General features: G+C 35.9%; 1 protein-coding gene across 1 annotated transcript; it reads right to left on the bottom strand.

Moving 5' to 3' along the window:
- Nucleotides 1-13,742: 13,742 nt before the first annotated feature.
- On the bottom strand, nt 13,743-24,854 carry LOC117336526 (aldo-keto reductase family 1 member A1-like). The gene is made up of 10 exons (XM_033897137.1): nt 24,752-24,854; nt 21,132-21,299; nt 20,109-20,225; nt 19,593-19,670; nt 19,116-19,232; nt 18,698-18,804; nt 17,493-17,574; nt 17,077-17,160; nt 15,067-15,149; nt 13,743-14,188 (listed from the first exon to the last, which is right to left on the bottom strand). Exons 1-10 carry the CDS (start codon nt 24,839-24,841, stop codon nt 14,146-14,148), a joined length of 969 nt encoding a protein of 322 aa, XP_033753028.1. The 5' UTR covers nt 24,842-24,854; the 3' UTR covers nt 13,743-14,145.
- Nucleotides 24,855-25,060: the final 206 nt, after the last annotated feature.

Genomic DNA, 25,060 nt, shown 5'->3' with positions numbered 1-25,060 from the left:
TTATTGACAGAACGTAAAGTTCCTGTTGTTATACTAATAATAAACACGTGTTGTACATGGGATGATTGCAACAACGTTTATATACAGTATCATACTTGCTATATATAAGACAAAATCTCCTTAATTGCTTCAACTTCACTTCATATCGCTTATCGACGCAATAATTTGCTTCGACTTCACACCTAATATTGCTCAATTGATGAAATTCACAAATACGAAACCTCTCCTCACCTTTCAAGCCGCCATCTTGTCCCGATTGTCCCGCTGAAATTTTTTCGGCAAGATCGGCAGGTCCCGGTTAAGCCGACGGGACGGCGGGATGGCCAATCGAGCGAGTTGCCGATTAGAAACGGCTAAATCGGCTAGACCGGGAAAGCAAAACGAGCAGCACCAATGACTCAGACAACAAAAACAAGCTGTTCAACCATAACAACTGTTCATCAATAAATATTTATCCAGTATAACCAGCTGCCCACCATTAATAATTGTTCATCAAAGAAGTTTTTCAACATAATTATCTGTTCACCATAACTAGTTCTTAACATATCTAGTTATCAACCATAACACGGTGTCCACTATACCTAGCTATCCACCATATATAACACAATGTCCACCATAACTACTGTAGCTATACACCATAACTAGCTATCAACCATAACACGATGTCAACCATAACTAGCTATCCACCATAACTATATCTCCACCATAACTAGCTATCAACCATAACACAATGTCCACCATAACTAGCTATACACGTACTATAACTAGCTTTACACCATTCCACGATGTCTACAATAACTACAAAAATGTAGCTATCAACCATAGCAAGATGTCTACCATAACTAACAAGGAAATATATACTTTTGTGTAAGATTGCCTTTTCTTTTTGTTGTTCTATTTTTTTTTAAATTAAAATTGCATGTAAATGGTTATGTACCCATCAGATTAAATACTGAGACTGGCTCCAGTCATTGAGACAAAGAGGTTACTTTGAGCTTATGTTAGATATCACGTGTTACTGAACAAGTATGTGTTATCCCTTCATGATTATCTCACGTGATCAGTGCATGAGGTCAGCATGATATTTGATGTTAGAGCCCTGATAAATAAGCTTTAAAATGTGTTTTCATGATAGTGGTTATCTTGGATTCCGGACCGACCGGAAAAATAACAACAATTGGTCAGAATCATCTTAGGATCACGCTATCCTAGTTCTCACTAGCGGAACTTGAAAATAAGTTACATGTAAAAATATGAAAGGTTGACGGAGGGCGTACGACGGAGGACGACAGATGAAGCACGGTAGCAATAGCTAGGCTACCCTGGCTGCTCGGGTCAGATGACCTAAAAACTAATCTGTTATTCCTCAAGAAAAAAAGAATAAATTTGAAGATTACACCTATTTACCAATTGACGCTTCGCAGTCCAATCAACGGTAAAATACGGTAAAATTCAGAATCTGAAATGTGTGTTTAGATGCCCATATCAATCAACTCAATCTCCAGCTAAACGAAAAAATGAACACTAAACAGGTGATTAACAAAGTTCGATTGATCGTCAATTTAAAATGGAAACCATGTGACGAGATGAACAGGTTTGGTGTGAAGGTTGTGTAGGAAGCACAGAGTAATGTCCCTTTACTAAGTATTATAAAAGTCTGCAACCGTTTTAGAATTATATAACAATAATTTTCCAATATAAACAGTTAAATGCTTTTAAAATTACGTAGACTGAAAAGAGGATACGGATAGATATAGCTGGACTGTATAATAGAGGTCACGGATAGATATAGCTGGACTGTGTAATACAGGATACGGATAGAAATAGCTGGACTGTGTAATAGAGGTTACGGATAGATATAGCTGGACTGTATAATAGAGGATACGGATAGATATAGCTTGACTGTATAATAGAGGATACGGACAGATATAGCTGGACTGTATAATAGAGGATACGGATAGATATAGCTGGACTGTATAATAGAGGCTACGGATAGATATAGCTTGACTGTATAATAGAGGTTACGGATAAATATAGCTGGACTGTATAATAGAGGATACGGATAGATATAGCTGGACTGTATAATAGAGGATGCGGATAGATATAGCTTGACTGTATAATACAGGATACAGACAGATATAGCTGGACTGTATAATAGAGGGTACTGATATATATAGCTGGACTGTGTAATACAGGATACGGATAGATATAGCTGGACTGTATAATAGAGGATACGGATAGATATAGCTGGACTGTATAATAGAGGATGCGGATAGATATAGCTGGACTGTATAATACAGGATACGGACAGATATAGCTGGACTGTATAATAGAGGATACGGATAGATATAGCTGGACTGTATAATAGAGGCTACGGATAGATATAGCTTGACTGTATAATAGAGGTTACGGATAGATATAGCTGAACTGTATAATAGAGGGAACTGATATCTATAGCTTGACTTTGTAATACAGGATACGGATAAATATAGCTGGACTGTATAATAGAGGATGCGGATAGATATAGCTGGACTGTATAGTAGAGGATACGGATAGATATAGCTTGACTGTATATTAGAGGTTACGGATATATATAGCTGGACTGTATAATAGAGGTAACGGATAGATATAGCTGGACTGTATAATAGAGGCTACGGATAGATATAGCTTGACTGTATAATAGAGGTTACGGATAGATATAGCTGGACTGTATAATAGAGGATACGGATAGATATAGCTGGACTGTATAATAGAGGATACGGATAAATATAGCTGGACTGTATAATAGAGGATACGGATAGATATAGCTGGACTGTATAATAGAGGATGCGGATAGATATAGCTGGACTGTATAATAGAGGTTACGGATATATATAGCTGGACTGTATAATAGAGGATACGGATAGATATAGCTGGACTGTATAATAGAGGATACGGATAGATATAGCTGGACTGTGTAATACAGGATACGGATAGATATAGCTGGACTGTATAATAGAGGCTTCGGATAGATATAGCTTGACTGTATAATAGAGGCTACGGATAGATATAGCTTGACTGTATAATAGAGGTTACGGATAGATATAGCTGGACTGTATAATAGAGGTTACGGATGGATATAGCTGGACTGTATAATAGAGGATACGGATAGATATAGCTGGACTGTATAATAGAGGATACGGATAGATATAGCTGGACTGTATAATAGAGGCTACGGATAGATATAGCTGGACTGTATGATAGAGGTTACGGATAGATATAGCTTGACTGTGTAATAGAGGCTACGGATAGATATAGCTGGACTGTATAATAGAGGTTACGGATATATATAGGTGGACTGTATAATAGAGGTTACGGATAGATATAGCTGGACTGTATAATAGAGGATGCGGATAGATATAGCTGGACTGTATAATACAGGATACGGACAGATATAGCTGGACTGTATAATAGAGGATACGGATAGATATAGCTGGACTGTATAATAGAGGCTATGGATAGATATAGCTTGACTGTATAATAGAGGTTACGGATAGATATAGCTGAACTGTATAATAGAGGGTACTGATATATATAGCTGGACTGTGTAATACAGGATACGGATAAATATAGCTGGACTGTATAATAGAGGATACGGATAGATATAGCTGGACTGTATAATAGAGGATGCGGATAGATATAGCTGGACTGTATAGTAGAGGATACGGATATATATAGCTTGACTGTATATTAGAGGTTACGGATATATATAGCTGGACTGTATAATAGAGGTAACGGATAGATATAGCTGGACTGTATAATAGAGGCTACGGATAGATATAGCTTGACTGTATAATAGAGGTTACGGATAGATATAGCTGGACTGTATAATAGAGGATACGGATAGATATAGCTGGACTGTATAATAGAGGATACGGATAAATATAGCTGGACTGTATAATAGAGGATACGGATAGATATAGCTGGACTGTATAACAGAGGATGCGGATAGATATAGCTGGACTGTATAGTAGAGGATACGGATAGATATAGCTTGACTGTATATTAGAGGTTACGGATAGATATAGCTGGACTGTATAATAGAGGCTACGGATAGATATAGCTTGACTGTATAATAGAGGTTACGGATAGACATAGCTGGACTGTATAATAGAGGATACGGATAGATATAGCTGGACTGTATAATACAGGATACGGATAAATATAGCTGGACTGTATAATAGAGGATACGGATAGATATAGCTGGACTGTGTAATACAGGATACGGATAGATATAGCTGGACTGTATAATAGAGGCTTCGGATAGATATAGCTTGACTGTATAATAGAGGTTACGGATAGATATAGCTGGACTGTATAATAGGGGTTACGGATAGATATAGCTTGACTGTATAATAGAGGTTACGGATAGATATAGCTGGACTGTATAATACAGGATACGGATAAATATAGCTGGACTGTATAATAGAGGTTACGGATAGATATAGCTAGACTGTATAATAGAGGATACGGATAGATATAGCTGGACTGTATAATAGAGGATACGGATAGATATAGCTGGACTGTATAATAGAGGTTACGGATAGATATAGCTGGACTGTATAATAGAGGTTACGGATAGATATAGCTGGACTGTATAATAGAGGATACGGATAGATATAGCTGGACTGTATAATAGAGGATACGGATAGATATAGCTGGACTGTATAATAGAGGCTACGGATAGATATAGCTGGACTGTATGATAGAGGTTACGGATAGATATAGCTGGACTGTGTAATATAGGATACGGATAGATATAGCTGGACTGTATGATAGAGGTTACGGATAGATATAGCTGGACTGTATAATACTGGATACGGATAAATATAGCTGGACTGTGTAATACAGGATACGGGTAGATATAGCCGGACTGTATAATAGAGGATGCGGATAGATATAGCTGGACTGTATAGTAGAGGATACGGATAGATATAGCTTGACTGTATATTAGAGGTTACGGATATATATAGCTGAACTGTATAATAGAGGTAACGGATAGATATAGCTGGACTGTATAATAGAGGCTACGGATAGATATAGCTTGACTGTATAATAGAGGTTACGGATAGATATAGCTGGACTGTATAATAGAGGATACGGATAGATATAGCTGGACTGTATAATAGAGGATACGGATAGATATAGCTGGACTGTATAATAGAGGCTACGGATAGATATAGCTTGACTGTATAATAGAGGTTACGGATATATATAGCTGGACTGTATAATAGAGGTTACGGATAGATATAGCTGGACTGTATAATAGAGGATACGGATAGATATAGCTGGACTGTATAATAGAGGCTACGGATAGATATAGTTTGACTGTATAATAGAGGTTACGGATAGATATAGCTGGACTGTATAATAGAGGATACGGATAGATATAGCTTGACTGTATAATAGAGGTTACGGATAGATATAGCTGGACTGTATAATAGAGGATACGGATAGATATAGCTTGACTGTATAATAGAGGTTACGGATAGATATAGCTGGACTGTATAATAGAGGATACGGATAGATATAGCTGGACTGTATAATAGAGGATACGGATAAATATAGCTGGACTGTATAATAGAGGTAACGGATAGATACAGCTGGACTGTATAATAGAGGCTACGGATAGATATAGCTGGACTGTATAATAGAGGCTACGGATAGATATAGCTTGACTGTATAATAGAGGTTACGGATAGATATAGCTGGACTGTATAATAGAGGATACGGATAGATATAGCTGGACTGTATAATAGAGGATACGCATCAATATCGCTGGACTGTATAATAGAGGATACGGATAGATATAGCTGGACTGTGTAATACAGGATACGGATAGATATAGCTGGACTGTATAATAGAGGCTTCGGATAGATATAGCTTGACTGTATAATAGAGGCTACGGATAGATATAGCTTGACTGTATAATAGAGGTTACGGATAGATATAGCTGGACTGTATAATAGAGGTTACGGATAGATATAGCTGGACTGTATAATAGAGGATACGGATAGATATAGCTGGACTGTATAATAGAGGATACGGATAGATATAGCTGGACTGTATAATAGAGGCTACGGATAGATATAGCTGGACTGTATTATAGGGGTTACGGATATATATAGCTGGACTGTGTAATACAGGATACGGATAGATATAGCTGGACTGTATGATAGAGGTTACGGATAGATATAGCTGGACTGTATAATACTGGATACGGATAAATATAGCTGGACTGTATAATACAGGATACGGGTAGATATAGCTGGACTGTATAATAGAGGATACGGATAGATATAGCTTGACTGTATATTAGAGGTTACGGATATATATAGCTGGACTGTATAATAGAGGTAACGGATAGATATAGCTGGACTGTATAATAGAGGCTACGGATAGATATAGCTTGACTGTATAATAGAGGTTACGGATAGATGTAGCTGGACTGTATAATAGAGGATACGGATAGATATAGCTGGACTGTATAATAGAGGATACGGATAGATATAGCTGGACTGTATAATAGAGGATACGGATAGATATAGCTGGACTGTATAATAGAGGCTACGGATAGATATAGCTTGACTGTATAATAGAGGTTACGGATATATATAGGTGGACTGTATAATAGAGGTTACGGATAGATATAGCTGGACTGTATAATAGAGGATGCGGATAGATATAGCTGGACTGTATAATACAGGATACGGACAGATATAGCTGGACTGTATAATAGAGGATACGGATAGATATAGCTTGACTGTATAATAGAGGTTACGGATATATATAGGTGGACTGTATAATAGAGGTTACGGATAGATATAGCTGGACTGTATAATAGAGGATGCGGATAGATATAGCTGGACTGTATAATACAGGATACGGACAGATATAGCTGGACTGTATAATAGAGGATACGGATAGATATAGCTGGACTGTATAATAGAGGCTATGGATAGATATAGCTTGACTGTATAATAGAGGTTACGGATAGATATAGCTGAACTGTATAATAGAGGGTACTGATATATATATAGCTGGACTGTGTAATACAGGATACGGATAAATATAGCTGGACTGTATAATAGAGGATACGGATAGATATAGCTGGACTGTATAATAGAGGATGCGGATAGATATAGCTGGACTGTATAGTAGAGGATACGGATAGATATAGCTGGACTGTATAATAGAGGCTACGGATAGATATAGCTGGACTGTATGATAGAGGTTACGGATAGATATAGCTGGACTGTGTAATATAGGATACGGATAGATATAGCTGGAATGTATGATAGAGGTTACGGATAGATATAGCTTGACTGTATAATAGAGGTTACGGATAGATATAGCTGAACTGTATAATAGAGGGTACTGATATATATATAGCTGGACTGTGTAATACAGGATACGGATAAATATAGCTGGACTGTATAATAGAGGATACGGATAGATATAGCTGGACTGTATAATAGAGGATGCGGATAGATATAGCTGGACTGTATAGTAGAGGATACGGATAGATATAGCTGGACTGTATAATAGAGGCTACGGATAGATATAGCTGGACTGTGTAATATAGGATACGGATAGATATAGCTGGACTGTATGATAGAGGTTACGGATAGATATAGCTGGACTGTATAATACTGGATACGGATGAATATAGCTGGACTGTGTAATACAGGATACGGATAGATATAGCTGGACTGTATAATACAGGATACGGGTAGATATAGCTGGACTGTATAATAGAGGATGCGGATAGATATAGCTGGACTGTATAGTAGAGGATACGGATAGATATAGCTTTACTGTATATTAGAGGTTACGGATATATATAGCTGGACTGTATAATAGAGGTAACGGATAGATATAGCTGGACTGTATAATAGAGGCTACGGATAGATATAGCTTGACTGTATAATAGAGGTTACGGATAGATATAGCTGGACTGTATAATAGAGGATACGGATAGATATAGCTGGACTGTATAATAGAGGATACGGATAGATATAGCTGGACTGTATAATAGAGGCTACGGATAGATATAGCTTGACTGTATAATAGAGGTTACGGATATATATAGCTGGACTGTATAATAGAGGTTACGGATAAATATAGCTGGACTGTATAATAGAGGATACGGATAGATATAGCTGGACTGTATAATAGAGGCTACGGATAGATATAGTTTGACTGTATAATAGAGGTTACGGATAGATATAGCTGGACTGTATAATAGAGGATACGGATAGATATAGCTTGACTGTATAATAGAGGTTACGGATAGATATAGCTGGACTGTATAATAGAGGATACGGATAGATATAGCTGGACTGTATAATAGAGGATACGGATAGATATAGCTGGACTGTATAATAGAGGTTACGGATAGATATAGCTGGACTGTATAATACAGGATACGGATAAATATAGCTGGACTGTATAATACAGGATACGGACAGATATAGCTGGACTGTATAATAGAGGCTACGGATAGATATAGCTGGACAGTATGATAGAGGTTACGGATAGATATAGCTGGACTGTATAGTAGAGGTTACGGATAGATATAGCTGAACTGTGTAATACAGGATACGGATAGATATAGCTGGACTGTATGATAGAGGTTACGGATAGATATAGCTGGACTGTTTAATAGAGGTTACGGATAGATATAGCTGGACAGTATAATACTGGATACGGATAAATATAGCTGGACTGTGTAATACAGGATACGGATAGATATAGCTAGACTGTATAATACAGGATACGGGTAGATATAGCTGGACTGTATAATAGAGGATACGGATAGATATAGCTGGACTGTATAATAGAGGCTACGGATAGATATAGCTTGACTGTATAATAGAGGTTACGGATAGATATAGCTGGACTGTATAATAGAGGTTACGGATAGATATAGCTGGACTGTGTAATACAGGATAGGGATAGATATAGCTGGACTGTATAATAGAGGTTACGGATATATATAGCTGGACTGTGTAATAGAGGGTACTGATATATATGTATAGCTGGACTGTATAATAGAGGATACGGATAGGTATAGCTGGACTATATAATAGAGGATACGGATAGGTATAGCTGGACTATCTAATAGAGGATACGGATAGATATAGCTGGACTGTATAATAGAGGATACGGATAGATATAGCTGGACTGTTTAATACAGGATACGGATAGATATAACTGGACTGTATAATAGAGGATACTGATAGATATAGCTGGACTGTATAATAGAGGCTACGGATAGATATAGCTTGACTGTATAATAGAGGTTACGGATAGATATAGCTGGACTGTATAATAGAGGATACGGATAGATATAGCTGGACTGTATAATAGAGGATACGGATAGATATAGCTGGACTGTATAATAGAGGCTACGGATAGATATAGCTTGACTGTATAATAGAGGTTACGGATATATATAGCTGGACTGTATAATAGAGGTTACGGATAAATATAGCTGGACTGTATAATAGAGGATACGGATAGATATAGCTGGACTGTATAATAGAGGCTACGGATAGATATAGTTTGACTGTATAATAGAGGTTACGGATAGATATAGCTGGACTGTATAATAGAGGATACGGATAGATATAGCTTGACTGTATAATAGAGGTTACGGATAGATATAGCTGGACTGTATAATAGAGGATACGGATAGATATAGCTGGACTGTATAATAGAGGATACGGATAGATATAGCTGGACTGTATAATAGAGGATACGGATAGATATAGCTGGACTGTATAATACAGGATACGGATAGATATAGCTGGACTGTATAATACAGGATACGGACAGATATAGCTGGACTGTATAATAGAGGCTACGGATAGATATAGCTGGACAGTATGATAGAGGTTACGGATAGATATAGCTGGACTGTATAGTAGAGGTTACGGATAGATATAGCTGAACTGTGTAATACAGGATACGGATAGATATAGCTGGACTGTATGATAGAGGTTACGGATAGATATAGCTGGACTGTTTAATAGAGGTTACGGATAGATATAGCTGGACAGTATAATACTGGATACGGATAAATATAGCTGGACTGTGTAATACAGGATCCGGATAGATATAGCTAGACTGTATAATACAGGATACGGGTAGATATAGCTGGACTGTATAATAGAGGATACGGATAGATATAGCTGGACTGTATAATAGAGGCTACGGATAGATATAGCTTGACTGTATAATAGAGGTTACGGATAGATATAGCTGGACTGTATAATAGAGGTTACGGATAGATATAGCTGGACTGTGTAATACAGGATAGGGATAAATATAGCTGGACTGTATAATAGAGGTTACGGATATATATAGCTGGACTGTGTAATAGAGGGTACTGATATATATGTATAGCTGGACTGTATAATAGAGGATACGGATAGGTATAGCTGGACTATATAATAGAGGATACGGATAGGTATAGCTGGACTATCTAATAGAGGATACGGATAGATATAGCTGGACTGTATAATAGAGGATACGGATAGATATAACTGGACTGTATAATAGAGGATACGGATAGATATAGCTGGACTGTATAATAGAGGATACTGATAGATATAGCTGAACTGTATAATAGAGGTTACGGATAGATATAGCTGGACTGTATAATAGAGGATACGGATAAATATAGCTGGACTGTATAATAGAGGTTACGGATAGATATAGCTGGACTATATAATAGAGGATACGGATAGATATAGCTGGACTGTATAATAGAGGATACGGATAGATATAGCTTGACTGTATATTAGAGGTTACGGATATATATAGCTGGACTGTATAATAGAGGATACGGATAGATATAGCTGGACTGTATAATAGAGGATACGGATAGATATAGCTTGACTGTATAATAGAGGTTACGGATATATATATAGCTGGACTGTATAATAGATGTTACGGATAGATATAGCTGGACTGTATAATAGAGGTTACGGATAGATATAGCTGGACTGTATAATAGATGTTACGGATAGATATAGCTGGACTGTATAATAGAGGATGCGGATAGATATAGCTGGACTGTATAATACAGGATACGGATAGATATAGCTGGACTGTTTACTGGGGATACGGATAGATATAGCTGGACTGTATAATACAGGATACGGACAGATATAGCTGGACTGTATAATAGAGGATACGGATATATATAGCTGGACTGTTTACTGGGGATACGGACAGATATAGCTGGAGTGTAAATTTCATTCTGGTGTTGGTACACTGTAGGAGCTACAGATTCCACGATCCGAGAGTTAATGTAGCTGAATGTAAAATCAATTAGGACAAAACAGCTGAATTTGTTAGATGTATTTCCATGTGAAAGATTTAAAGCAAAATATATCGATAATAAAAGCCCTGTATGTTGTATCAAAGACTATGTCTATATATCGATAATAAAAGCCCCGTATGTTGTATCAAAGACTATGTCTATATATCGATAATAAAAGCTCTGTATGTTGTATCAAAGACTATGTCTATATATCGATAATAAAAGCTGTGTATGTTGTAGCAAAGACTATGTCTATATATCGATAATAAAAGCTGTGTATGTTGTATCAAAGACTATGTCTATATATCGATAATAAAAGCTGTGTATGTTGTAGCAAAGACTATGTCTATATATCGATAATAAAAGCCCCGTATGTTGTATCAAAGACTATGTCTATATATCGATAATAAAAGCTGTGTATGTTGTATCAAAGACTATGTCTATATATCGATAATAAAAGCCCCGTATGTTGTATCAAAGACTATGTCTATATATCGATAATAAAAGCTGTGTATGTTGTATCAAAGACTATGTCTATATATCGATAATAAAAGCTGTGTATGTTGTATCAAAGACTATGTCTATATATCGATAATAAAAGCTGTGTATGTTGTATCAAAGACTATGTCTATATATCGATAATAAAAGCCCCGTATGTTGTATCAAAGACTATGTCTATATATCGATAATAAAAGCTCTGTATGTTATTCGACGTAGAGATGTATCGGATATCAAGTCTATATCAAGAAATAAAATATCGTGTGCACTTTTGTAAACATCCTAATTTCAATTCACTATAAATATAAAATGGTTTTAGTCTTATTCGGCTGTGAATTGTCGTGCTTTTCTTTTCGAATAACATCGAATTATACAAGGTTTCGACACTCGTTCTCTGAACGCAGAAACCATGGCCGTTTCTTTTTTGCGATCCAAATGGTTGGACTAGTTAGACCGGTATTGTTCGTTTATGAAACAAAGACAAACCTAGTGATTTTATATTGTTTTCAGACGAGCCTTGACAAAGACTTCCAAGGCCTGTATTAACATTTGCAGGTCCGTCAAGATATATGTGTGAAATAACATATTTAAAAACTGACGAACCGGTTTGTCCACATAAACAAACAGGCCCCATATCATCATTAGGCCTTCGTGAGATTAACACGGAAATTCAACAGTCCAAGTTCTTCCCTTCGAATACGTAAGTTATGTACAAGGAGGAAGTATTTATGTGAAAACAAATATTTGATAAAAGATTGATAATAAATTTGACCGACAACAAGTGTTCCTTGGGATTGATACCGGACGTACCTTAGATAATGGAAAAGTACAATATCGAGGCATTCTTAAAAATATGCAACCCTGATGATGACATTCCATTTAAAGGTCTGTGGGAAAACATTTATCAAAAGAGTATTACAGACGTATGAAGAGAAAAAAAATGGAGAGAATTATTGGCTGGAAAGTTGGCTAACCTATTTTTGCCAGTGTTCACGTTAAACTAGATATGCATCCCTTCTTGAAAATATCTAAACTTAGTGTTAGAGAAACATGTCAGTTTGGCGAACTAAAACAGCTGTCATTTGTTTCGGAAGCCGATCACGTTGCCTGTAAGCTATGAGGTAAAACGGGTCCTGACATAGGGGTCCATTGCCTTTTAGAATGCCATATTCTCTTCGCAGGAAGGGACTTCATCCTGGAGACCATTGTCAATTTCCTCCCTGTTACCGACCACGTGAAGTTCATGGAGAGTAGTAAAACAGACCAAACAAAATTCATTCTTGGCAGACGGTCGGCAGAGGTAAATTTATCGGAAAGTGTGTGGGTAGAAATGATGAAATGCATATCAAAATTGTTACCATAATGAACTTGAAAATTGACGAAATATTCTAAGAGATAATTGAAACATAACTATTTCTATATAGTATTCGACATAAAGATGTATCTGATATCAAGTCTATATCAAATAATAAAACATGTTGTGCACTTTCGTAAACATCTAGATTTCAATTAATTAAAAATATAAAATGGTTTCAGTCTTAATCACTAATTTGATTTCTATTAATCGGCGAGTTGGAGTGAGTTGACCTTTGATCCCTGAACTTATCATGTCGCCATTCCCTCTCATTATTTTCAATGTTGTCTTGGGATGAGCATTATGTAACTTGTCCTTGGGAACAGACTCTGTAATTATTGTATTACTGCATAGTAAGTAATAACGTACATCTATATCGCGAAACCCATCTTAAACTCTTTTTGATCCGTTTAAAGTGTACATAGGTCTGTCGTGGATGAAGCAGACGTTTACCCTTTAGAAACGCCTGATCTAATTCTCCACATACAGTCAAACCTGTCATGTGTGACCTTCCAAGGGAGTCAATAAAAAAGGTTACATAATTGACAGGTGGTCTCTAAATCCAGGTTCAAGGAAAATGACCAATATAATGTATTTTTTAAATTGTATCCATGCAAATCTATATTTATTATCGTATTTTGCGCTCGCGTTGTCGATTTTAAGATAAATGTATTTGATTTAATGTCAATTGTCTCTGTTATACTTGACCATATGTGGAGTAGTAACGAGTAATTGTTTGCTACTGTTTAAATCCTATCTTTTTTATTACGTGAAAGTGGCGAAATTAGTTTAACGAGCATGTCACAACTGATCCTTACACCACGAATTACTACATAAACAGCCTGTCCACTAAAACTCTGGTCCCATGCTATGCTGGCTGCTTGTAGTTTTGTTAAATACAATTTTCTTGATTGTCAATGCTTCAGAAGCCGTCGTAGAAAGGGTAATATTTGTGGCTTGATACTCTGAAATAATAAAAAAACATACACTATTGTGTTATAATACAGGGATGTACAAGTAAGTATAGCAATAGGTATCCTAAACACGAGGACGAGCAATACTACAATACGTTAGTATTACAATACTACAATACGTTAATATTACAATACTACAATACTGTACGTTAATATTACAATACTACAATACGTTAGTATTACAATACTACAATACGTTAATATTACAATACTACAATATTACAAAACTACAATATTACAATGTAATAATACTACACTATTACACTATTACAATATTACAATATTACAATCCTACAATACTACAATATTACAAAACTACAATATTACAATGCTACAAAACTACAATACTACAATATTACAATATTACATTTGTACATACAGAAATCTCATAAATGAACTGACATTATCAATTGACTATCTACTTACTTCGCAATATAAATTAATACTTAATACATTATACAAGTGTTTGCTTTGTTTTAGGTTTATTCACCGAGGTCGAAGGTCTCCAATTCTTAGAACGAATATCCATACTCTACCTACACTACTCTCCGCCAGGGTATGCTCTGTCCAATTGTCAGAAATCGACCGTCCGTCCGTCGTCCAGAGCTACGTTATCACCACCGAACAATTCATAATACTAACCTAACCAACGTCTGTTTTGCTATATGAAACAATATCTTAATTACCTTTTTTTCAATATCAATCAACGAAATGCTGGATACATATGAAATATGTTGTGCTGATAATTCTGGGGTTTCATCTACATTCTATTTTAACTAGTAGTAGTACCTCATTATACACTTGTAATGTTTGACAGCTATCCATAATCATATAATCATATTTTGTTATATAACGCCACATATACTCACTTATCTTCCTTAACGATCCGGAAATTTCCACTTAATCCAGCTATTTGCTTCATTTCAGACTCGGACAAATCAAAGTCGTATAACTGAAACAAACAGAAAAGAAAAAAGAAAAAAGGTGCAATAGTGAAAACCTTTCCTCACCGGAGATTGTAATAAAGTAACCTTCAACCCCAGAGATAGTTTGGTTGTCTAACCAGAGACTCTGCAGACGGTAGGTATAAGAATATCACCACGAGAGTTGAAAACTCTGTCATGTCCTCAAAGTAGCGATCGAATGTTGATTATGTTTCCCATCAGACATTATTTAAGCAAGGGTCCAGATGTTAAAATATTTATATTTGCATCTCTCCCTTATTCAGCTTAGTAAACTCTGACCGTGGATAAATTAGTATATCCTTAGTGAAAAGAGACTCAGCGGATAAGCGCTGGAATCTGTAACATAGCAATCTTGAAGTCGTCTCTGTGACGTTATGAAACGTAAAAAAAGACGGCGCCATTTTGAAAGGACTGATCAACGCAATTTTAACGTTTTTTCCTGTTACCTGATGATCTCTGTACAAAAAGCTAACGTCACGTGACTTTGTCAAACACTAGACTGAATGTTGCGGAAATGCATGATTTAACTTAAATAACGAGGTAGGCTACATTCGACCACGTTACTACTAAATCAGTGTTAATACACGCTGTGTTTGACAACCATAGTTAATCCGAGACGGAAATTGTGGATTGTAAATATACCAATTAATCAATAACGTAAAAGATATCAAACAAAAATGTGGAGTTGATTCTTTTAATTTTGTTAACTTTACTGGTGTATTGACGTAGATTCATTGAAACTATATTATATTAGCACATCTTCGTAGTCACAAGCGTCACAACATATCCCAACTTTTATTTTCTTTGTACTTTATTTCAACACTTTGTCTGATGTACATTTGTAAATGTAAGAATCGTACCTCATTTTGACTGCGTTTATAGTAGCATGCCCGCAGTTGGCAACGTATATATTCTATGGAGCGCTAACCATAGAAATTGTTCGTGGCCTACTGCGGGAATTCTTACATATTCGCAGTGAACATGGGGTACAATTCTTTATTACATTTTTACCAGTGAAATATCGAAAATTTCTTATCTTATAACTGTGATATCCCTTTTTTTCTTCTATTTTTCACTAGAAATCGCTTTTTTTCTGATTTGACCAATTAAAACACTCCTTAACGACGATTAAGAAAATTACAAGCTGACCCGGTATATTTTGCTTTAAAAATGTACTAACACAATATATAACAGTATCTTCGGTTATACCAAATATATTTCACTCGTGTGGCAAATATTTTGATTTTTTTTTCACTCGTGCTTGGCACTCGAGATAAATATCAAAATATTAGCCACACTCTGAAATATATTTGATATTACCCAAGACACTGTTATATATCCTCTATTAATTATAATGCAACACAATATTGAAGTGGCGTGATTAAATTGTCAATGTGACGTCATTGTATTCTTGTCGTGACGTCATTGCATTGTTATCAGCACGTGCTGTCTGTTATACCATATGGGTTGACAGAGAAATCTTGAACAGGTTAAACGGGAGACTAATATAATCTTCCCCTTCCTTGAGGTTGTGATAGAGAAATCTCCAACCAGAGGGATGACAATCAAGAATATCATCCAAATGGTGGGGGATTTCTCTGTAACGTCCTCAAGGGAGGGAGGTTGATTTTTCTCCCATCAGACAATTTTATATATGTATGATCCAGTTGTGAAAAAAATGCAATAGAACAAAATATTGACATGATGTGTTTGAAATGTCACCTTATCAGAAAAATGGGTAATGAAAGGATTTAAAAAAGGAAAACAGATAACTTTTAAGACGCTGTTAATTAGGCATATTTCTATAACGCGGGTGACATTTCAGACATTTTGTGACAAGTATTGTATACGATGTCGGAACCGTAACATGTAAGTGTACGGTACGTCAATATCACCACTAACTGAAATGCCTACCTGTAAGTTTTCCTTGATCCTGGTTGGAGTTATACTCTTAGGGATAACAACGATACCTCTTTGTAGGAGGAACCTCAACACAACCTGGAAATACATCATATAAGTCAAAGCAGCACGAGACCGTCAATTTCTTTAGTATTACTTGATCGTTTGATCAATGTGTCACACGGCCCAGACAGGATCTCCATCCACAATTCAGATCTGGGGAAAATATCAGTATTTTTATATCGGTTTGAAATATGGGGTGTTGCTATAAAATTCATCAACATTGAAAAATTATAAATCATGTATTTACATAATAATAAATAAATTACTTTTACATATGAAAGCATAGATTAAACGACACACAAAAAAGGAGAAAATTCTGAACAAGGGGAGGTAACTCAAATTTCATTATAGATACAAATGTATTGTACCTGAGCTATCGACTTTTCCTTAGCAGATGAAATATCTTTCAAAAGTTGTTCATCAAATATTACTGGTTCACCTTCAATCTTCCTGTAATAGCAAGGTCTAATATGAGACTCATAGACACAAAGAACGTTTACCTGACGTAAAAACAACGAATTTAGAATGTTTACAGTCAAAAAGGAAGAAATCAACAACAGTATCTCGACAACCCGTGTAATACTCGTTAAATCCCAACTCTTCATTTAAATTATTTTAGTAATATATACAGTCATAGCGTTCTGATGAAGTCAGCATATAGTTTCGTTAACCCGAGAATAAAATCAACCGAGGACGAAGTCCGATGTTGACATTTTTAAGTTAATAAAACCATGTATCGAACGCAATTAAAAGACTACATTCTGTTGATGAAATGGTTATCTAAAATCTTGAGCGGTTGCAAATAAATGTTCACCGGGGACTATGTATGTCCCTGATGGTCACTGAATGAGACTACACCATGACAAATTACAGATACTACTTAACATTTTTTAACTCTGCATAATCCAAACAATGAACATATACCTCGAAATTCATTTACAAAAACTAATTTATAAATGTTTGTTATATAATCGCTCTCAAAGTTTCAGACACATTACTTATAGGAAAGTTAATAGTTATAATGTTACATTATGTCCAAGGGAAGTAATTCATACCTTTTTTGGAAACCCCCAGTCGAATATCTTTCCTAGTAAACATTTTCTAGCACCAGATGTTAATATCGTTAATATCATCAATATTGGAAGTTATTTGACTTTTTCTTTTTACAGCGAATCCAATTTTGCTAAAATATTATTTTCTTTGTAACGTTAATAATGATGGATAAATTATGATCAAACGTTCATACCGAACGATCATAGAGATTCACTTGTCTACTAAGATAAACTTCGATTTGTGTTAAAAGTTTATTATATCTTCTGCGTTTTTAAACAATCCCTCAAAAACTGGAATTCGTTATCATAGTGGATTTGGTTGATATACGTTTTTAATAAAGATGGTGCCATAGTAAAAACTCATTTCATACAAAAATCTTACAAATGTGTAGCCACACTTAACATCATTTAAACTGCATGATAATATCAATCCCCATCTGTAAACGTACCCTACACCGTCTGATAGAGTAACCGTAGGAAGGAAAGTTACTCTAGGCGATCAGAAATGAAATCAGACGTACCGTGATGTACTGGGATGCGCCAAGGGACAGTACGCTGTGACGGTCATCTTATTCTGTCTACAGAAATTAACCAGTGTCTCGTTCAGCAAATACGGATGGATTTCTATCTAAAAAAAACATAAAAGATAAAAAAAAATCCATACTAATATTCAAGATAAATACCTAGTATTCTTTATTGGACAATAAGTGATTATGTCATGTTTTGATTAACAGAAGTAACATATAAAATATCAACACACATTTGCTGTCTGCTCTATTTTGCTTTTCGTGGTGACATAAACCTGGTCTTGTCATAACTTTTATGATTTGTCCATATCTTGTATGATAGCAATTGTTTTTGCATTCAAAATCTGAATTAATTATATAATTAGCATAACTATAAAAATAAAGATTGTTTTAGGCATATTTAACAACAAACCTGTATATTTGATGGGCGTATCGTTGCTACTTCTAACAGTCTCTCTATCTGTCTCTTGTTAAAGTTGGAAATTCCTATGGCCCTAGCTAATCCAGCTCCAACCAGTTTCTCCATCGCCTGAAAAAATGTAATTTGAGGTTTGGTAACGGTTTCATTATTATGCATAAATAATGCTACATTCGGATGATTGAAGAATTAAAAAGAGTTAAAACAGATTAAAAAATCTATATCTTTGTTATTTTTTTGCAGTCTTTTAATCAATTTTGAGTTTGCATTAGGGTTCGGCTGTATTGTCAGTATTTTTTTGTTATTCTTAAAACATGTACATGTATATTGGTTCACCATATTAAAATTGTGTTTATTGGTAAACTTTGTATTCATATATTCTTTATCGTAAAGCAGTATACATGTATTCTGTATAGTTAAATCAAGCTGCGTTCAAAGGCTACGTCAAAGAACATCTACATGTCTACCTACCTTCCAGGTATCTATATAATCGTGGTCAGCGAAAACAAAGTTACCGTCACTGTCTCTTGGAAATAGATCATCTCCGTCCTTTAATTGATATGAAATATTGTTTATTGTTATTATTCTAAATCTCTTTCCTTCTTCGGTATTTTACTTCAGTTGATAATTTGTATTCAATTAGAAAATATTGTTTACCAATGAAATATAAAAAAAAAAGATATATAGCAATTGATTGAAATATTTTTCGATTTTTGTTTTTTGTTTTTGTTTTTGTTTTACTATATTTTGTCGCGAAAGATCGTCTAGATAGGCCTAGTAAACATACAGTTTTCGTTGAAAGAAAATGTAATAAACAGCATATCTAACCGTTTCTTCAGTAATATATAAAAAAAATAGTTCACAACTCGTAAATATATTTGGTATTACTGACGACACTGTTAGCTATCCTCTATACATTTTTTCGTAGCGTTAGAGTCTGGATATTTGTCAGTACATAAGCTTCCAATTTCCTATATTCTAGATTACCTTGAACGCGAACGGCCAGTGCATAAGGTACAGGTCAACATAATCGGTCTGGAGATTGCGCAATGACTTTTTCAGAGCCTTTTCGACGTGGTCGGGGTTGTGGTGTGTGTTCCAAAGCTACAAGATATAGGAAGTCGCAAAACCTTATATAAATAGTTCACAAATGTCAAAAAAAAAAAAAAAAAAATGAGTTGATGAATTTCAACTTCAACAGGAATATCTATTTTTGATCGGTCAATGTTATCAACGTCAAAGCCACTAATTTTCTGTTCATTTAGCTGATAGTATAGTTATGTCGAGAAGCTGTCAGTACGGGATATATGTATATGAAGGCGACGATCAAATTCAAGATTCCAACGTTTCCGTTGATGTATTGACTCATTAATCATCTCTGTATCACTTAATAGTTCTATTGTCTTTCAAACCAGTGATCAATTTACATATTTGCTGTCGCCCTTAGCTTTGTTAAAATCATATATCCTTTCTAGAAAAAAGAAATAATTCCAGCAAAACATTTCGCGTCAAAGAACCTGAGCTCGCACGTAGATCTATCACTGCAAGCAATTAAGATATCACACTAATGTAAAACTAATGTATAGATCCACGCGGGTGGTGTACTGGATTATCACATAACAAAGGACAGCTCCTAGGTATTGTCCTGACACGCTATGATTTATGCCCAAAACATACTTGCAGGGATGTTATAAATTTTGTCACGGCATTTCTCGACGGATATACACCGAGACGTCTCATACAAGTAGCCAACAAGTGGTCTCACTTTAATTAATTTATACATAAAATGATGAATCTAAAACCATATACTTCATCATTGCAGATAACGCAAGCATGTATACATAATATTATTACAGATCTAAAACAGTCATTTCAACCATTTGGCTAGCAGCGCAAACCTGTAGCATAGTAAAGGTTGCGCAGACAGTCTATCCGTTATTGTGGAGTATCTTACCAACACGACACAGAAATCTTAACATAAATAACCGGACCTACTGCTATGTACAATACCTTTGTGGTTATATAGATGTCGTTCCGGGTAATGGTTCCGTCGTCGATTTTCGCCTTTATAGCATCCCCCACCGCTTTTTCGTTACCATAAGCAAGCGCGCAGTCTACGTGTCGGTAACCTTCCGAAATGGCGATCTTGACCGCATTGCACAATTCTTCTGCGGAACCCTTTCAAACCAGGAAATATCATCTTATCAGGGAACCATCCACTTTGAAAATCAATTAATATCTTACAATGTAGAATTGTCAGAGTTCTGGTAAAATGTAGTAATTCCTCATATGCGTTAGGAGATACTGAAAACTTAATCCCAATCTCTACTGAATTATTATGCAATTGCCATAAGATTTGTATTCAAACATTGCCATTATTTTTAAGCATTTCGTGAAAAAAACCGTCATTTATTGTGAACAAATGACATTCTAAATGTCTTCCATAACCAGTCCATTCAAAATTGTTTAGCGTATAGAGATCTTTATTACTTAGCCTAATCCTGCCCATTATCAAACATTGCCATTTGTGCAACGTGTTGAATTTTGGCTTTGTTGTTTGCTACCCAAATGACTTGATGGACGATACTGGACATAACAGACCACCTTGTAATACTCAACGCGGTAATGAACACATGTGCCTTTCCTAATATATATGATCCGTAACACGCATTCAAGTAATGTCGACATGTGTCCTTAATTGACCATCTCTGTTGATTATAATTAGGTAATCAAGTAAAAAGCTTCTACGTCCATGATTTGAAATATTATATCAAAGCGCTTCTATCATATTTACAAAAGCGCATCTGACGGAGACTTAAACTACCTAGTACAGTATCGTTCTTACAATGAGAGAAAGGTGGTTATCTTTAGGAGAGACATTAAAATCAAGAAATCTTATAGAAAAATAAGACTTCCCCGGCACAATTGGTTGCTTAATATTCTAAAAGCAGATGACATTAACTTTACTGATGATCAAGAGATTGACATGTGTGCGAAGTGTTTCAAGAATTATCAGAAACGAAGGCATCACCACGAAGATCAAAACATTAGTGTCGATGATGGTTACTGGTAGAACATCCCATTATTATGCATAGAAGATATGTGTTATGGCAATTTTTCGCATGCCAACTCATCCTTCATCTCAATCTGAGGTGTCCTTTGTCCTTTCATATTTGTTCACATAATCTCATAGGGAAAGATCTTCACTCTAACGTTGAAATTCGCACAGATGAGAGAGAAATGTTGACTTCTTGGCTACTTACCTTCCAGATCAAAGGATATCATCAATGATCTTTTAGAGAAACTACATATACTATTAATGTAAGGGTTGTTCTTTACTCTGCGTTTCCCCCCTCTGAATGGTACAGATTGTAAAGCTTGGACAGGCTGAGCAAGAACCCCCTTTTTAGAAATTCTTTCACATTGTTCATCCTGTATTGAAACAAGTACTTAGACTCTAAACAACGAGGATACACTGCTGTTGTTCTGGGTAAAAGTGAAAACGAACATATCCTGGAAACAGTGTTCAAATCCTTTTAACATGTCAGTTTCCAGTAGACCGAAAACATTTCATTCCATAGTAAAAACATTAGACATAACTATTGCTCTACTGTACCTTGGACGTGAAATCTTACAAGAGAAAACATTCTTACCACAACACATTGTTACCCGAAACATTATTTGGCAAGCTAGCGACTGTCATAATTGAGGGTATATACATCTTTATTCCTGTGCTCAGACCAAAGCTCCAGGGAATGTGAAGTTCATAAACATAGCCCGGCCTAATGTTTACACTGGATCAGTAGGACCTTTTACTGGACGCCATTATGATGCGAAGATTACAAAAGCCATCATGTCTCACCTGGTCGGAGAAAGATGACAACGTCCTTGTTGATCGAGGGTTTAGTGATGTTTTGACAGATTTGAAATCACAAGGTTTGAAAACAAAAACTCCATCTTACCTAAAGTATAACTAAATCTAGACGGGCAGTGGAGTCATATCGTTGACACTTCAAGCAGTGTCTGCTTTTCAAAACACAACTTGCCTCCTACTATTTCATTGAGGTCATCGAGGCACTCGTTAGAATAGTAACAACCTGTTAGTAACAGAATTCGAAGACACATATATGTCAGAACACCAGAATGAGACGCAACACAACACAACACCTTAGCTCAGCTTTTCGAAAAATGAGCAAGATCCTACCAGAAGGACAAAGTCACTATTTGTCAAACTAAATGAACTGTGGATAATTTTGACTTTCCAAAATTAGACATGGAATACCCTCGGCTACACCAGTGAGTACCTCGGTGACGATGGTGACTATGAGATCCGGATCAATCGGCACTCACGGCACATTTTACGACGTCAGCTCCACTTGAAGCATAAGAGGAGTGTAAAGTACAATGGATCCAGCATGACAGCTTCGACACCATTATCCCATAAATGATTATTATTGCCAGTGTCCAACCGGACAGAGAACCATGGGGGTATGTGTCATATGTTATTTAAGATACTACATGCATTTGGAAACCAGTAAGTCAAGTTGCATTTAAAGTCAAAAGGCTTAAGACAAATGCTACCAACCGTCATCTTGCAGGTTTTAGATATATTTCGACATGGGCAATTATAACTACGATGTAGACTAACACTGACATGGCCATTCATATCTTGGGCGACGAAGCAATATTGGATACAAGATTAGGTAGTTAAATGCACAAGCGCCTGCTTCTGGTTAGTATTAATAGAAAGAAAAGCTATTGTACCCTACCCCTACTATAGCAACAAGGTGTAACACTTGAAGATCTACGATGCATCAAATGTGGAACGGAAGTAGACTTGATTGGCCGACAATTTATAGCAAGAATTGTTTATATAGTTGTCGACCAATCAGATTGTCCCCTGCATACCACTCTGAAATATATAAACTACTTCCGTTCCACAGTAGATGCATCATTGGCTATCACGATCGCTTTTGATCCATCTTCTTATCTTTAAATCATTATCATACGACAAAGAATAACATGCATTGGTATTTGATGATCCTAAACCAATGTACGTTACTGAAGTGTACGTGTATTTAAATTAAATTCAAAGTGAATCGAAGCTCACACCCCACTTCCAGGTTTTCGAGTGTTACACCTTGTTAACATAGTATGAGTAGTGTCAATTTTTTTCTATTAATATTGACTAGAAGCAGACACCTGTGTTTAATGTTTGTAAACTAACATAAATCGATCATGTAGCATTCTTGTCAGAAAATTGATTCAGCAGTTTGGAAATGGAAATTTCACTTAAGTTGGTTATTAGTTTAGGTTGGAACAATTTCCCGCAAAAAATACTATTTTTCATTTTTGGCACAAGAAGAGCGCTAGTCTTGCGTATGTACATGTTTGGACTTAAATGCCTATTTGTAAGCGTAGGACTACGTAGGCTATTAACAGCGCATACATGCTATCGTATTTGCTTCTTAGCCAATTTTGATACTCCACCTTTAAAGGTATACGGATATAAAAAAAAAATGTCTAAAAATGTCTGTTACACATGTCTTCACAGGTCTCTTGCCTGTGAGACATTCCGAGAGGACTACGTCCACTCCGTAAAACTTATTTCATATGACAAATATACGTACGGTTTCATCAAAGAAAGTAAAGGTGCCGAGCCCTACAGTCGGGTAAGGCTTCCCTGGCATGGGAACAGTTAGCGGAACTCCAGACGACATATCAGCTATTTCAATACTAGCCCACTGTCCATATCCAACACGTGCTTGTCTGACAACGTCTGAATTCCTATGTGTGTTTTAGGATAACATAGACGTGGCGAATTAAACGTCGTTGTGTCATCACCCGTTATCACCAGCTGATAAAGCTGGATATGTGCTGTCTGTGTAAATACTGTGCAATGTATAGATACACAAATATTCTTTCAACGTCCATCATTA

This window comes from Pecten maximus, chromosome 10, assembly GCF_902652985.1.
Source record: "Pecten maximus chromosome 10, xPecMax1.1, whole genome shotgun sequence".
Taxonomy (NCBI): Eukaryota; Metazoa; Mollusca; class Bivalvia; order Pectinida; family Pectinidae; genus Pecten; species Pecten maximus.
The sequence above is the reverse complement of the archived record's forward strand: the minus strand, read 5'-3'. Positions and strand labels throughout refer to the sequence as shown.

Coding starts and splice junctions, on each gene's coding strand:
- LOC117336526 (XM_033897137.1), bottom strand. CDS start 24,841: ATGTCGTCTGGAGTTCCGCTAACTGTTCCCATGCCAGGGAAGCCTTAC. Junction 19,233..19,592: donor ATTATATAGATACCTGGAAG/GTAGGTAGACAT, acceptor ACATTTTTTCAG/GCGATGGAGAAACTGGTTGG. Junction 14,189..15,066: donor CGGATCGTTAAGGAAGATAA/GTGAGTATATGT, acceptor TTATTATTTCAG/AGTATCAAGCCACAAATATT.